The following is a 15,611-nucleotide window of genomic DNA, read 5'->3' as shown; positions in this document are numbered from 1 at the left end:
TATATATGTTATATATAACATATTTATGAATACATATAAATGTACTTGTTTACAGTCAATGATGTGTGTTTAAGGGACAGCTCACAGACCTACCAAATGATCTAAAGTTGTGGAATGAAAGAAAAATTGAACATCTACAGCGTGTGATAAATCAGCTGAGAGAAGAGAACATGAATCTAAATAAAGAAAATGAGAGGCTGAAAAATGAAATACTTAAAAGTAAGTACTGTTATGTTACTATATATATTTAAAATGAAATACTTGATAGAACTCTTTATTATATATATATATATATATATATATATATATATATATATATATATATATATATATTTAATTTAATTTAATTTATTTATTTAATATAGTTTAATTTTACGTTCACAGAAATCCCACCTCTCCTTCTGGCTACAGAGCACTTACTTCAGGAGGTTAGAATAATTTTTTACATGATGTAACAGTTATGCCTTAATTTATTTTACTAATGACAATGCTCCACATTTCCTTGCCTTTTAAAACATTTTAAGACCTTTGGAGTTTTTTTGCTTGCTCGGTAGTAATATTTCTGCCTACTTATTTCAGCCCATGAAATCAAATGCAGATGCCCCTGACGTAAGATTTAAATCTAATTAAATAATTTGTTTATCATTATCATTATTGTTGTTGTTGTTGTTTTGGTTCAGTTTACAATAGCTTGTGGAATCTGTTGCAGATGTTCATGATGTCAAAGACTCCATCTCATGTTCCCCTCTCACATGCTCCTAAAGTAAGTATTAGCTGCTTTTTATGTAATGTTTATGCCACATGCTATTATGTCACATACTAAGCACAACTATTGAAATATTGACTTTTCTAATAGATTTTTTTTACATTTATAATAAACCATGAAATTAATTAAAATAATTGTGAAGAAATTACAACAGAACAAGTTGTACTTCATACCACAGCTACATGCAAACTACTATACTGTATATTAAATCTCTGCATTTTGTGGTATAATTATCCTGCTACAAGAGCCACAGTTACATCTTTAGATCAGTAGATAAACTTATATTGTAAACAATTGTCCAGTACTATTGCTAACATATCCATTTACCATATTCATTTTTAGCCTGTGGAATCAAATGCAGATGTCCTTGATGTAAGTTATGCATTTTAACTATTGTCTTTATTTTATTTTTTACATTCAAATATACTTGTCAAGTCAGGAACATTATTCATAGCATCTTAGTGATTTGAACATGACTGTGCTAGATAAACAATAGTTCACCTAAAATTGATATATCTCATAATTTACTCACCTTTGTGTTTACTCATGTTTGTGTGACTTTTTTCCTCAGCATATGTTATGATGGAGATATGGTGACTATATGCATATATAGTCATTAACATAGTGTTTAAAGGGATAGTTCACCCAAAAATTAAATTTCTGTCATAAATTTCTCACCCTCATGTTGTTCCAAACCCGTAAGACCTAAGTTCTTCTTCGGAACACAAATTAAGATATTTTAGATGAAATCTTAGAGATTTCTGACCCCACGTAGATAGAAAAAATCATTACCACTTTTCAAGGCCCAGACAAGTAGTAAAGACATTGTTAAAATATTCCATGTGACTCCAGTGGTTCGAGCATAAATTTTGTTCACAAAAAAAAAAAAAAAAAAAAAAAGTCTTTATTCAGTTCTTACAATTTATTCTCTTCCGTATCAGTCTCTGAAGCTGTTATTTTTTTATGCACAAAAAGTATTCTCGTCGCTTCATAACATTTAAGGTTAAACCACTGGAGTCACATGGACTATTTTAACAATGTCTTTGGCCTTGAAAGTAGTTATGATGATGTATGATGTCTATGGAGGGGTCAGAAAGCTCTCGAATTTCATCAAAAATATCTTAATTTGTGTTCAGAAGATGATCGAAGAGTGAAAGTCTTACGGGTTTGGAACGACATGAGGGTGAGTAATTACTGACAGAAATTTCATGTTTGGGTGAACTACCCCTTTAACACATGCACAGAGCACTAGATGGAGTAATTGAATTAATCATGATCATGAAGTTGATTGCTTGTGTCAAGATTTATAGTAGAGGTATATTTTGGAGGAATGCTTTGGTCTGTTCTCACCCAAAATCCACTAGATTGCTTCAGAAGACATTTATTAAACTACTGGAGTCTTACTGGAACTACTGGAAACTTACAATTAAGTTTTTTCTGTCTTTTCAGAACATGTTAACTTTGTACCTATTCACTTGCGTACACCAAATATATATATGCATATATATCTATATACCCGTCCCGTATATACCTCCATCAAAATATGAGTCACAAGTCTTACAAGGAGTAATGTTTTGATAGTTGTGCAACGTTGTGATATTTGATACTTGTAAAAAGATTTTATGAGGCTCAGTGTTGTGTATTGTTTTTAATGAGTATTCTGCTTTACAGGTGCCGAAGGCTCCATCCAATGCTTCTCTGTCTGCTAAAGTAAGTATTTTGTTTTTGGCCTTGCCAAAATACATGGTGTAGTTTACGAGTCATTGCTTTGTTAATTCTTAAAGGAACACTCCACCGTTTTTTGACCAAGTATGGTGACACAAAATAAAACGTGGCGCTTTTCTAAGCGGGTAAAAAGGATAACTATAATGTATGGCGGAATAGCACTGGGAGCACTTCGACTCGGCGCAGTAATATTATCACTCCTGAAAAATCTTCTCTCCCTCTCACTTCTGTCATTAGAACCAACGTGACTTTTTACTTCGCCGAGTCGAAGTGCTCCCAGTGCTATTCCGCCATACATTATAGTTATCCTTTTTACCTGCTTAGAAAAGCGCCACGTTTGTTTTGTGTCACCATACTTGGTCGTGTAACTTGTGTAACTGTATTTAAATAGAGAAACGTGGAGGTGTTTGGTCGCTTCTAACTTCATCTCTGTCTGGTCCCTAATGAATGAACTGGGCTAAGTTAAGTGCTATCAAAGTGTCTCCACGCGCCAGAGCGATTGAGTGCATGCACTGAGCACGAGAGAGGTGTGTATCAACTCGTCTTAGTTAAGGGAATAACATAGTTTAATATGAAAAAATGTGGGGAGTGTTCCTTTAATAAAGGTATGTAAAGGTTTGTAGGTAAACTCTTCCACCTTTGCTTTAGAGTTTACCAGCAACAGTCTGTCTGTAATAACATTGTTGACTTTCATTTTGTTTTAATTTTATTTTTATTTTTTTTTAGTGTTCCAGTGATGCTAATTATGTAAGTACTTTTTGCTGAGGATTTAGGTCTGTACATACATATTTGTTATGCATTTCTGCAATGGGTGAAATGGCTAAATAAAAACTTAAACAAGTTTTAAAGATTTGATTTGAAAATAATGTATATTATAAATCTCTTTTTATGTGATCACAACCACAGGTGGAGTTAGCACATGGCACGGGCATAAAAATCCTAAAGCATCAATGGACTTCTAGCCCTGCAGGCCCAAACAGCCACTTCAATGGTGCGTGTTCTTTTAATGGCCGCCTTCCCCACTAGAAGTTCTGATCCACAGCAATTTGAAAGGTAAACAATTTCAAAGGCCAAGTCAAATTCTTAGATATTAATCTGAGTAGTCTAAAAAAGTAGTCTAACATACCCATACAAATATCTTTCAAACCCAGTTATTTTTCTTTACTTCCAATGTTGAGGTGAACAAAAATATTTGGAAATCTATAACTAGTCAGAAGACAATTGTGCATGCCCTCTGTACCCTATTCAAATGTTTGTGTATCATGTATTGTCTTTTGTAGGGGGAAAGAGTAAAACTGATGGTAGTGCAGAGAGAAGACATGCCCTTGACAAGGAAACCATGGGAGCCATATTTGGTAAATCAAGACTTGCAGTGTGTCTGAAATGTTTGAGTAGATTTGTATTTAAATTTAACTTTACAAAACCGTTAAAAAAGTACGTTCTATATGAATGAATTTCGGACATTGGTAAGTCACATGACAGTAACAACATGGTTGATTTAGTGGTGTCATTTACGCCGCTTTACTGCCAGTCATAAATCCCTCCCGTAGCCTCATGGTATAGTAAAGTGTCCATTGTATGTACACTTCAGAATCTCTGCAAAAGTAGTAGGTCATCAGGATAATTTTTGCCTACTATTTTTTTTTTTAAATACTATGAATTTGGACATGCTACTCTGTTGGCGTATTGTTTTTCATATACTATATAGTAGAGAAGTATTTGATTTCGAACGCAGAGTTGGTGAAAGGAAAATTTACTAGAAAATTTCAGTTAAAAGAAAATTGTAATTTACTCACCCTCATGTCATTTCCAAACCTGTAAGATTTTCGTTCATCTTCGTAACAGAAATTAATATCTTTTTGATATAAAATCTGAGATGTTTTCTGTCCCTCCTTTGACAACTACTTAACTACCACTTTGATGCTTCAAAAAGTTTCATAAGGAGAACGTAAATGCTAATTGACCCTTTGCAGGCAGTTTGATTGACAGGTGATCTGACCAATCATAATCACTGCGTGAGAACATGGTGGGGTGTGAGAGCGGTGTGGCTTGTCGGACATAGCAACCGTAACTTTAAGGGGGGCGGGTCTTTACAAACGGTCAATTGAGCGATTTAGTCAATTTTCTGAAGAGACACGATCGCTTTATAATGATCAGTGTCAGTATAGTTTTATTTAATGCCATGTCAGCATCTGTGACCAAAAAAATAAATCAAATTCAAGTTACATTTTCAATTCATTCCTATGGAAGTTGAGCTTCTTGCTCACTTCTTGCTCCATAGAAATTATTTGAAAACGCTGTCTCTGCTCTGCGCCAGTGGACACCTGGCCGTCATTAACATAGGCAGTGGCAAAATACGCGGCAATGGAGGGACAGAAATCTCTCAGATGTTATTAAAATATCTTCAGTTGTGTTTAGAAGATGAACAAGAGTCTTAACAGGGTTAGAACAACATGAGCGTGAGTAATGACAGAATTTTCATTTTTGGGTGCATGAACTAACCCTAAAATATATCAGTGATTTTTGTCTCTTACAGTGGCAGTCAAGAAGAGGTTTCCCAATGTGTCCAGAGGAGCTTTGGGTATTGCAGTGAATTCCAAGCTGGGGGAACTGAGACTGCTTGAAAAAAAAAGGAGCTAATTTTGTTATTGTTTTTTTGTTGTTATTCTTTAATTTATAGCATGTTCCTTACTTGATTTTTATTCAGGTGTGTTATATGTTCACATTTTAGACAGAAAATAAAGATTTTATTCAAATGTTACATTGTGAATGTATTTTCTTGGACTGAAATATATGCAGGGCAAAATATTTGTTGTTGTTTAATAAATTATTTTACTATTTAAATTAAGCAAAAAAAACTTTAGATATAATATAAAATATTATTATTTGAGGTGGACACTATTAATATATTTTTTGGCCATTTTTTTATATTTTCAAATATATTTTGAAATATATGTAAAAACATACAAAAAATGGCCAAAAATGTATTTGTAGAAAATATATTTATGTAAATATATTCTGAAATATATTTTAGGAAATATATTTTTTGGCCATTTTTTGTATATTTTGAAATATATTTGAAAATATATTTAAAAATATATTTTCTTAACGGGGCATCCAGCACTATGTACAATGCAGACTATAAATGAAAGACAAGTCAGTATTTCGGCAAAAACTATATAAATTAACCACCACACATATTGTACACATCTTACCATAAACATAAATATACCACAGTCGTTTCCATATGGTTGTCCTGGAAAATCCTTAATTATATAGGACAAAAATTAAATTAATAACAAAACAGATATTTTCATTTGTGGGGTCGGAGTCATAATACCCAAATATAATGTTTTTCATGAGAAGCCTGGCAAATCTTACACTTGACAAACACACCAATATCATCCCAAAGCTTCTGAGTGTAGTGACATGACCAAAATAAGTGTACCACAGTTACTTCAGAAATGAATTCCAGAACTTCAGCCGCAGTCTTAAGGTCTGGTTACGCAAGACTATAATGGCTGACTCACCCACCTCAGTTTTTCCAGAGCGACCGCAGACGATCACGTGTATTTCGGGTTTATTCTTTTCAATTCCAATTATGGCCACAAATATGTGTTTTTAGAACAGTAACACTGTTCAACACTGATAAAAGCATATACCCCCACTTTATTAGTATTTAAATAGTATATGATTATGGCGAACTTTATTTTTGAAAAGATGGCGCTGTATTACGCAGTACATAAAAAGTATTCTGCTGCTCATGAAAATGTTTCTGAAACGTCTTTGTATTTGACAAATATTGCATTTAATTCACTTCATATGTGATAAAGTATGCAAACACAGCGTGAGTGTCACTAACGGGAGTAGAAAGTGTCCGGCTTGAGGTGTCTGTTTTCAACTCCGCCCCCGACTGCAAGCGACTGCTCTCGTTGACCGCCGTCTGCAGCCGTGCTTCAAGTCCAACAATTACAGCTGGATCTGTTTTGTCATATGAGGAAGTAAACTACATGAAGAGAGAAAAACAGTGAGTATCACGATTTTACAATCATCTTTGATAGCCAAAATCAACCCAGACTGGTTTTAAGTGAAGTACAACAAAAGTGAGTCTGTAAGTCGTCAGATTCCACTTTTGCTTCCATTTTAACACAGTGCTGGTCTGAATTTGTTACGCAGTTTGTGAATAATTTGATTCTGTGTAAATAATGTCAGGATGAAATAGTTTTTCATGTGTGCAGGTCATTGTTGTGGACTGACTGTTGAGAAAGAGGTGGATTTGTGAAAAATTAATTGCTGAGATTGATTCATAACTGACTCTGTGATCAACATCTGGATCTGCTTTTAGAGGAAACCATGGCCTTCAGAATGAATCTCTCTGAAGAACATGACACACCGATAAAGACAGTCAAGAGGTGAGAAAACTTGAAATGTTACACATTTTTAATGCTCAGAAACAATAATGCATACTACAATAACATTGTTCATTTATAGTCTGATTCAGCGTTTTGAATCAGCCTTACCTGAACACACTGATGTGTCTGTGAGGAAAAAACAACCTATCAAACTTTCAGATCTCTGCAGAGAGGAAGACTCTTCTGTTGAGTCCAGGTGAGTTATTATGAGTGTCACATATACTGCAGGTGTGGTGCATTATAGACATTCACCGGGTGTCTCTGTTGCTGCTGGATGTTTCTGTGTCTGTCTGTATCTATATGTGTGTATTGGTCTATTTTATGAAATAATGCATGAATGAAAAGGGCACATGGGGCAGATTCCTTTTATTGATAGAAAAATAATACTTTAATATTTTAACTCTCAAGACACAACAGACTGTATTAACATAAAAAATATGTACATCAGTTCCACATATTTCTGTTATGTTTTCTCAACATAATGTGTCTCCGTTTATGTTACCCAACATACGTTTGTCAAATGAACATGATTTTTTATGTTGTTTTTTGCTTTCTATGTGATGGTACCTCATGTTGATTTAACATGATTTTTGTTTAAATGAAAGCTTTATTTATTATATATATGCAGTGGTGTTTCAATAAATTAAACACAACTGATATTTATGATCTATGACAGATATTTATATTTATTAATAACAGGTTAAAAAATCTTTGGTCGACTATAACATTTTATAACATTTTAGCAACCTAAATACTGAACATTATTAAAAGCAGTAAGGCAATAAGCAAAAACATTTCTTGGAAAAATAAATATAGATATTTTTTGAAGTGTGGAAATATTCATAAAGATTTCTTGGTATAAAGATAATGTTTTTTTTTTCATAGCTCATTTGTTTGAAATGCATATGTTAAAATATAATGTAATCCCATATAAAAGCAAAAAAACAAACAAAAAAAAAAAACCTTCCTTAAGGTAATACATTGTTACACAAAATGAACCATGAGAGCATAGCTAAAATAAAAAAAAAAAAAAAAAAAAAAATTCTACATTTTTTTAAGAAAGAAAGTGTGCTGGTTTTAAAGCTCCACTATTAAGCTCCTCAAATGAATACTTCAAGGGATAGTTCACCCAAAAATGAAAATTCTGGTACCATTTACTCAACCTTAAGTTGTTCCAAACCTAAATGTCTTTGTTCTGCTGAACACAAAGGAAGATATGAGGACAAATAGCTTTGGGGCACCATTGATTTCCATATAGTAGAAAAAATACTTTGGAAGTCAATAGCCGCGTTTCCACTGTCGGGCTTAAAGCGGGCGTGCTAGTGTGTGCCAGGGCCAGTCGCGTTTCCACTGTCACTTCCAGGGCTTGATAGTGCCTCGTCGGGGCTTCCTCGGGGCCAAGGCCAGGGTTTTTTGGCCCGACGAAAACCTTGGGCCAAAGCGGGCCAGCTGGGGCTAGAGGAGTGGTTATGAACGAAGGCGGAGTTTCTTCGCGTCTGGAGAGTGTCCGCGCCGTTCATTTCAGAAAGATAACAGCTAAAACATCAACATTAAAAACTTTTAAAAAATAAGCTGAGCTCAAAACTCACTTTCAGTAAGCAACGAGTGTTTGAAATAACGCGATCCGATGTGGATTATAATCATCATAAAAGGCAGAAATATTTATAAGCGATGTAAAAGACTATGCACGCTAAAACATTAACGTTACCATAATAAACATGGTGAATGCAACCACTTGGAGAAATCAGACGTCAGCTTCTTATTCTCTATCACAATTGTGTATTTATTTAGTAACATATTTTATCTGTCATAAGTCTCGTCTCGAGAGTTTAGCTCCGCGTAGCATGTCATCAAAATATAATAATGATTTTTGTTCGGGAGCTTTTATAAAAATAGAGTTATTATCATTCATTCTAAATGTGACGTATATAGGCTAATGTGGCTAAAAATAAACAGAAACAGTTTCACTGAATAAGCAGGCTATTTTCATAAGCGTTAAAAATAAATAAATAAAATACATTTATTTCTGTGTGATTAATTTTGAGTCCTGATAAATTGATTCATTATGCTCAATGTATCGCTTATAGTAAAAGATCGATGCTTTGGAATTTGAATATTTAACAAAGGATGCAAACAAAAGGCCGCTGTTATCATGTTCGTTTTGTGATCGCGCTAGTTCCAGTGACTTATTCTCATTAGTTTTCTGATAACTTCTCTTTGTTGGTGAAATGATTGGATTGCATGACGTTGTTCCTGAGAGGCGTGTAAAGGGCGTTTTTTAGTGACGTGCAGCAGAGCTTCTGGCCCGACGGTGGAAACGCAGCTCTATTTCTGGCCTCGTGCTACTGGCCCGAGGCTATTAGCCCCACACGGCCCGTTTTAAGCCCTGGCTCGCACTGGCCCGACAGTGGAAATGCGGCTAATGGTGACCCAAAACTGTTCGGTTATAAGCATTCTTCAAAATACCTTTCTTTGTGTTCAGCAGAACAAAGAAATGTATACAGGTTTGGAACAACTTGAGAACTAAACTGAATTTTAGTTTCATTTTTTAATTACCTCCATGTAGAGTTCAGATCCCATCCACAGCGAGAGACAAGATGTCGATGGGCTCGAATCGGTTTCCTTCGCAAAGGGGCAGGGTTTCTGAAGAACACATAACTACTTTATTTAGCTTCAACATGACTAATTCTGTATGATTGAACATCCTTACAGAATAAATATGTGGTTCATGATTAAAATATGTTTAGATGAGAAACATAAATTAATCGTAGGAAATATGAAATGCTTATTTAAAAATTTAACAACCTCCCCATTGCCATTTTTCGGTACTCAAGTGAAAGAGATGAACATTAAAGGGAGGTTGAAAGAGTAAAGGTATTTTTGTCAGATCATTGTGAGATTTTCAGAAACAATTTTTATTGATGTTGTTTTTCAGTCTGTGTGAGAATGAATCTCCTGAACCCAGCTGTGTGTCGATGAAGAGTGACCAGTCAATGAGTCTTCCATATAATTTCAGCTCGGGAGACACATCTGCTGATCTGAGGTGTTGTTTAGTTTACAATATAAGAAATATACAGTTTATATGATATTCATTAATTTACTGATCTGTATTTAAAACATTAATACATATTTACAAAAATATTCAATATTTCTTTAACTACAGTCAAAAACATGAAGGACCAGAATCACATACAGCAAAGAAAAACTTAGACTCTATTTTCAAGGTTTTTTTTGTGTGTGTGTGTGTGTGTGTGTGTGTGTCCCAACTCATTTACTCTCTTGGTAAAAGTCTTAGGAAATGGATAAATCTGTGAAATCCTCTCTGTAATAGTCACATTTACTTTCCTACCCACGTAAAATAATTTGTAGTTCACTATAAAGCAGATTAATGTCCACTAAAGCAGAGAAGATGAATTCATATGTAACCTGACTGCTGCACAAAGATGAACATCAATCTAGCAAACAGCCAATCCAGTCAAACTCTCTCTTTTAACCTCAGTATCTGTAGACGCTGATGTTTGAGCATACAGTGGAAGTTATTAGCAGGTGTGATATAATTCAGTGATGTTTATTAGTATTCATGCCTTTGAATAAACTACAAAATAAATACAGGCTTGACTCTTGTGTATTGATACTTTGGTTCACCTTCTCTGTGATGGAATAAAGGTTTATTGTTTGAATATTCTCTGTGATTTTAGGAGCTTGAGCACAAAATCATCTCTGTGATGAAGAGTGAGTTAAAAAGCTTTAAGAGACTGTTGAATCCAGATAACCCAGAATGCTCTGAAAGAGACCATTATGATGATGAGGGTCATAGCAGAGTCAGAGAGGGGCTTCTGAAGATCACACTGCTCATCCTGAGGAAGATGAACCAGACAGACCTCGCTAACACACTACAGACCAGTAAGAGCTCTGGATCAGCAGATTATAGCCTGTGTTTTTTATTATCAACCTTCTGTCTTCAGTCACTAATGTTCCTGAATGTCACGACACAATCTAATAACTAACATATCAAACCTAAAAATACACTTCTAATATATTGCTCTGCCAATATCAACAATTATTTCCTTTACTCAGAACTGATGCCTGTGTATCAACAAAAACTCAGATCCAGACTACAGGATAAATATCAGAGAATCAGTGAAGGACTGTCCAATCATGGAGACTCAACACGTCTGAATGAGATCTACACAGAGCTCTACATCACAGAGGGAGGCAGTGGAGAGGTCAATAATGAACATGAGGTGAGACAGATTGAGACAGTGTCCAGGAGACCAGAGACACAGGAGACACCAATCAACTGCAATGACATATTTAAACCCTCACCTGGACAAGACAAACCCATCAGAACTGTGCTGACTAAAGGAGTCGCTGGAATTGGAAAAACAGTCTCTGTGCAGAAGTTCATTCTGGACTGGTCTGAAGGAAAAGCCAATCAGGATGTTCATTTCATATTTCCACTTCCTTTCAGAGAGCTGAACTTGATACAAAAAAAAATCAGTCTTGTGGATCTTCTAAACCACCTTCACACAGAAACCAAAGAATTTACATATGCAGATTATGATGACTACAAAGTCATGTTCATATTTGATGGTCTGGATGAGTGTCGACTGCGTCTAGATTTCCAAAACAATAGGATCTTGTCTGATGTGACAGAATCAGCTTCAGTGGATGTGCTGCTGACCAACCTCATCAAGGGGAATCTACTTCCTTCTGCTCTCCTCTGGATCACCTCTCGACCAGCAGCAGCCAATCAGATCCCTCCTGAGTGTGTCGACCAGGTCACAGAAGTACGAGGATTCAACAACCCTCAGAAGGAGGAATATTTCAGCAAGAGAATAAATGATCAGAGTCTGGCTGACAGAATCTTCACACACATCCGATCATCAAGAAGTCTGTACATCATGTGTCACATCCCAGTCTTCTGCTGGATTTCAGCCACTGTTCTGGAGAGAATGATGGGTAAAGCAGAGAGTGCAGAGATTCCCAAGACTCTCACACAAATGTTCACACACTTCCTGATCTTTCAGACCAAATTGAAGACACAGAGGTATGATGGGAAATATGAAATCGATCCTGATCAGGCTAGAAAGACTATTCTGTCTCTAGGAAAACTGGCTTTTGAACAGCTGGAAAAAGGGAACCTGATCTTCTATGAGGATGACCTGAAAGAGAGTGGCATTGATGTCAGAGAAGTGTCAGTGTACTCAGGAGTTTGTACCCAGATCTTCAGAGAGGAGTTTGGACTGCAGTTGGGGAAGGTGTACAGCTTTGTTCATCTGAGTATTCAGGAGTTTCTTGCTGCTTTATTCAAGCTACTGTCCTTTTCTGAACATAACACAGGACTGTTGAATATGTCTGGGTCACCAATAACCAGTTTACTGAAGGGAGAGGTGGACAAGGCCTTACAGAGTGAGAACGGACACTGGGATCTTTTCCTCCGGTTCCTTCTAGGTCTCTCACTAGAGTCTAATCAGACTCTCTTACAAGGCCTCCTGAGAAAGACAGTAAGCAGCTCTCAGATCAGTCAGGGAATAGCTGAATACATCAAACAGAAGATCAGGGAGAATCCCTCTCCAGAGAAATCCATCAATCTGTTCCACTGTCTGAATGAACTGAATGATCGTTCACTAGAGCAGGAAGTCCAAACATACCTGAGCAGCAGAAGTGTCTATCGTCTCTCTAGAGTCCATCTGTCTCCTGCTCAGTGGTCTGCTCTGGTGTTTGTGCTGTTGAACTCTGAAGAAGAGCTGGATGAGTTTAATCTGAGTAAATATGATCCGTCAGAAGAATGTCTACTGAGGCTGCTGCCAGTGATCAAAGCATCTAGAAAGATTGAGTGAGTATTTTACAGTGTCTTTGTTTTATTGACTTTATTTTATATAGTAGGCCTGTGTTTCTGTATATATTGAGGTCTTTCTTTAATTGACACACTCAGCTAACATCACAGATTTTTATACTAATGATCTGATGAGTTGAATCAAGTGTGTTTGATAAGAGAGATTCATCCAAACTGTGCAAAGTTGACGTGCCTTCAGGAACAGGGTTGTGACTCTGATATTACAAATATTAGATTGGGATCATCATCATTTACTTCAAGTTACATTCAGTTTTGTTAAAATAAATGAAAATAATTCAAATTCAGTCTAATAATTTATAAGTAATATTAATTCATTGTCATTAAATTTAATTATTAGACAAAATGTTTCTTTGTTAAATTGTTAAATTGGGGAAAAGTAAAAGATTTTCAGTCAATGCCACTTGAGGAACGACAGATGCAGGTAATATATTAGGGGGTGTCAGTCGATTAAAATTTGTAATCTAATTAATTACATGATGTGTTGATTAAGTAAATTTGTTGATGGGGCTGTAAGCAGGGGTCATCTAATGACCGGGCTATACACATGGTCAAACTATTACTCAAAGCACTGATGGTTCACAGGTCTGGTCACTATGAAGGTATCAAATAAAACAAAACCGAAATAAAATCGGAAAGAAACAGAGGGAAAAGGAAGGGCTTTCCTTATTTAGAATGTAGCATGGTCATAAAACCTAGGGAGACTGTTAGCTGCACTAGCAGGGACACATCAAACACCTTAAGGTAATAAACAGAAACAAAAGGTAGTGTTTCTAGTCTGCTCAGGGGCCTGGTGTAAGGAGGGTAATAGAAGAGACAGGAAGTAGGCTACTAAAACCTGTACAACTCATTAAGGGGACAACAGTTGCTATAACTGCTCTAACCTATACCGAAGAGGGAAGATGGTGATGGTCAAATAACTAAAATAAGGTAAAGTTAAAATGAAAATGAAAATGTCCCAATAGCGTTAGGAAACTAAAAGGAATAATAAAAATAAAAAAATGATTTAATTAAAGGAGGAGTGGTTCAAACTATACACTCACACATTGAGTCGGATACCAACACCTAGCAGTTAAAGGGCTTAGCTTAGCCTGTATGGCTGCTAAAGAGTTAGCGTTGGCTACACGCAGTTCTTTGTTTACACAAAGGTCTGTGGTGTGTGTGCTGTTATCAGATCGAACTGGAAGAGCCTGCTCTCACCTCCCGGGGTCAGACACTGCTAATAGACCGATGCAAGCTTACAACACGTGCAAGTGGAGCAGAACATGCGCTGCTATAAATATGCATGGGAAACTCATGAGGTGTATAACAGTCAGTTATGATGTGTCACATACAACTTCATTCACAAATCAAAACAGCACATCCACTTCACAGACAATGGCAAATTACTAGTTAGCTAGGCTAGAATTACACCATTACTTCGCTATTCAATTGCATCATTTAAATGACTACAATGATACGTGATGGTTAAAGGAAGGCCTTAATTTAGGGAGATGAGGAACATCGCTCAAATCACTATTAAAATTAAATATCCTGTAGCGAGATTTCTTTATCGCCCAGTTTTAATATCTCTGCCAGTGGGGTTTCTTCGCCATGCAGATTAATTCATGCCACTAATCTGAGATTTCTTCGTCAGATTTAAGATTTATGCATTTAAAACTGAAAATGGGGGTTTCTTCACCCAATAACAGATTAATTTATTCTGGTACCATTTATATGGGCTGCTAATCTGAGATTTCTTTGTCAAATAAGGCTTACGCTCTACTAGCAACAGAAATTAGTATTTCTTTGCTAAAATCAGATTAATTTCTTATTGTACGATTTAAACACATTATAGCACTGAAAACTTTCTACTGCTTGTAGGAATAGGAAGGTGCATTCAAGACATAATCTATCTGATTTCTGATGTGTAAGATGTTAATAAAATTTATGAGACAAACACATAAATTTGATACTGAGTCCGCTTACAAATAATGATTAAATGATTGCCAGAGTTCTCCACCATTTCTGTAGTAAATTTAATCTCAAAAGGGAAATGTATATAAATAATTACAATCAATTATGATGAATTACAATTATTTATATGAGCTGCCAGTAGTGACTGTAGCAGAATTAAACGGCCATCAACTAATCTGTTCATCCAGCGAACATTTAGGGTTGTAAGGGAAACAGGTCAATTTAGCTCAAAGGGAATCATTTAAGATTTTAAAGGGAATTTGAACAGAATCACTTCACGGCTGATCACTGAAATGGCCGATTCATCAGCGATTCATTGAACGAGCCGTATAACATCAAATCTGCACTGGATATTAATATCCAAAGTATAGTGAAAACACTATTAATTAGCACAGTAACAAGATCAGCAGTTTAAGACATTAACTTGTAAGCACAAAACACAAGATACTTCTCTTTTCAATATGAATGAGCCTTTATTAGATAAATCTAAGACATATAAACTAATCTAACATAAGCACACGCACTCACACATTCACACAAGTTGCAGGAGGATAGAAAGTTAGGGAAGAATGAGTTTATGAGAATGAAAATGTGAAATCCCAAGTTTACAGCAATACGTGAAATTGCAAAGAAATGAACAACCATTAATCACTTAATTAACCATCGCACTGAGTTCCTTAATGAGGTTAAAATTATATTAGATTCACCAGTACAGATCAGAGTCTGGAGGTACGTTACTTGTGATGCCTGTGTAACGGGGTTCCCTTTGTTGTCGCTGAAAAGGGGGTTTCCCGAGGTTGCTGATTGGCTGGAAGTTCAGTAGTCGTTAAAGTGACATCTTGGGAAGCCCGTGGTTGGGCGTTGGCTGACGATGCGGAGTTGTGGGCTGGCTGAA

The 15,611-nt window shown here is 35.8% G+C and overlaps 1 protein-coding gene and 1 long non-coding RNA gene across 3 annotated transcripts in view; both read left to right on the top strand.

Annotated features, from left to right (window-relative positions):
• The first annotated feature begins 3,509 nt into the window (after window positions 1–3,509).
• Window positions 3,510–5,286, top strand: LOC109096309. The gene is made up of 3 exons (XR_006156208.1): window positions 3,510–3,544; window positions 3,772–3,846; window positions 5,028–5,286. It is a non-coding gene; the product is annotated as an uncharacterized LOC109096309 (long non-coding RNA).
• Window positions 5,287–6,400: 1,114 nt separating this feature from the next.
• The window catches only part of LOC109073181 (NLR family CARD domain-containing protein 3-like), a 28,379-nt gene continuing 19,168 nt past the window's right edge, over window positions 6,401–15,611 (top strand). The window contains exons 1-7 of one of the 2 annotated variants that reach the window (XM_042736372.1): window positions 6,401–6,518; window positions 6,730–6,903; window positions 6,983–7,099; window positions 9,839–9,946; window positions 10,067–10,127; window positions 10,602–10,806; window positions 10,981–12,742. In XM_042736372.1, the coding sequence (XP_042592306.1) occupies window positions 6,845–6,903; window positions 6,983–7,099; window positions 9,839–9,946; window positions 10,067–10,127; window positions 10,602–10,806; window positions 10,981–12,742 (2,312 nt within the window). In that variant the 5' untranslated portion in view covers window positions 6,401–6,518; window positions 6,730–6,844. The remainder of the gene's footprint in view (window positions 6,519–6,729; window positions 6,904–6,982; window positions 7,100–9,838; window positions 9,947–10,066; window positions 10,128–10,601; window positions 10,807–10,980; window positions 12,743–15,611) is intronic. The other variant, XM_042736373.1, reaches the window with a different exon arrangement.

Source organism: Cyprinus carpio, chromosome B13 (genome assembly GCF_018340385.1).
Source record: "Cyprinus carpio isolate SPL01 chromosome B13, ASM1834038v1, whole genome shotgun sequence".
In the NCBI taxonomy this organism is placed as follows: Eukaryota; Metazoa; Chordata; class Actinopteri; order Cypriniformes; family Cyprinidae; genus Cyprinus; species Cyprinus carpio.
Note: the sequence above shows the minus strand (reverse complement) of the source record. Positions and strands in the feature narration are given on the sequence as shown.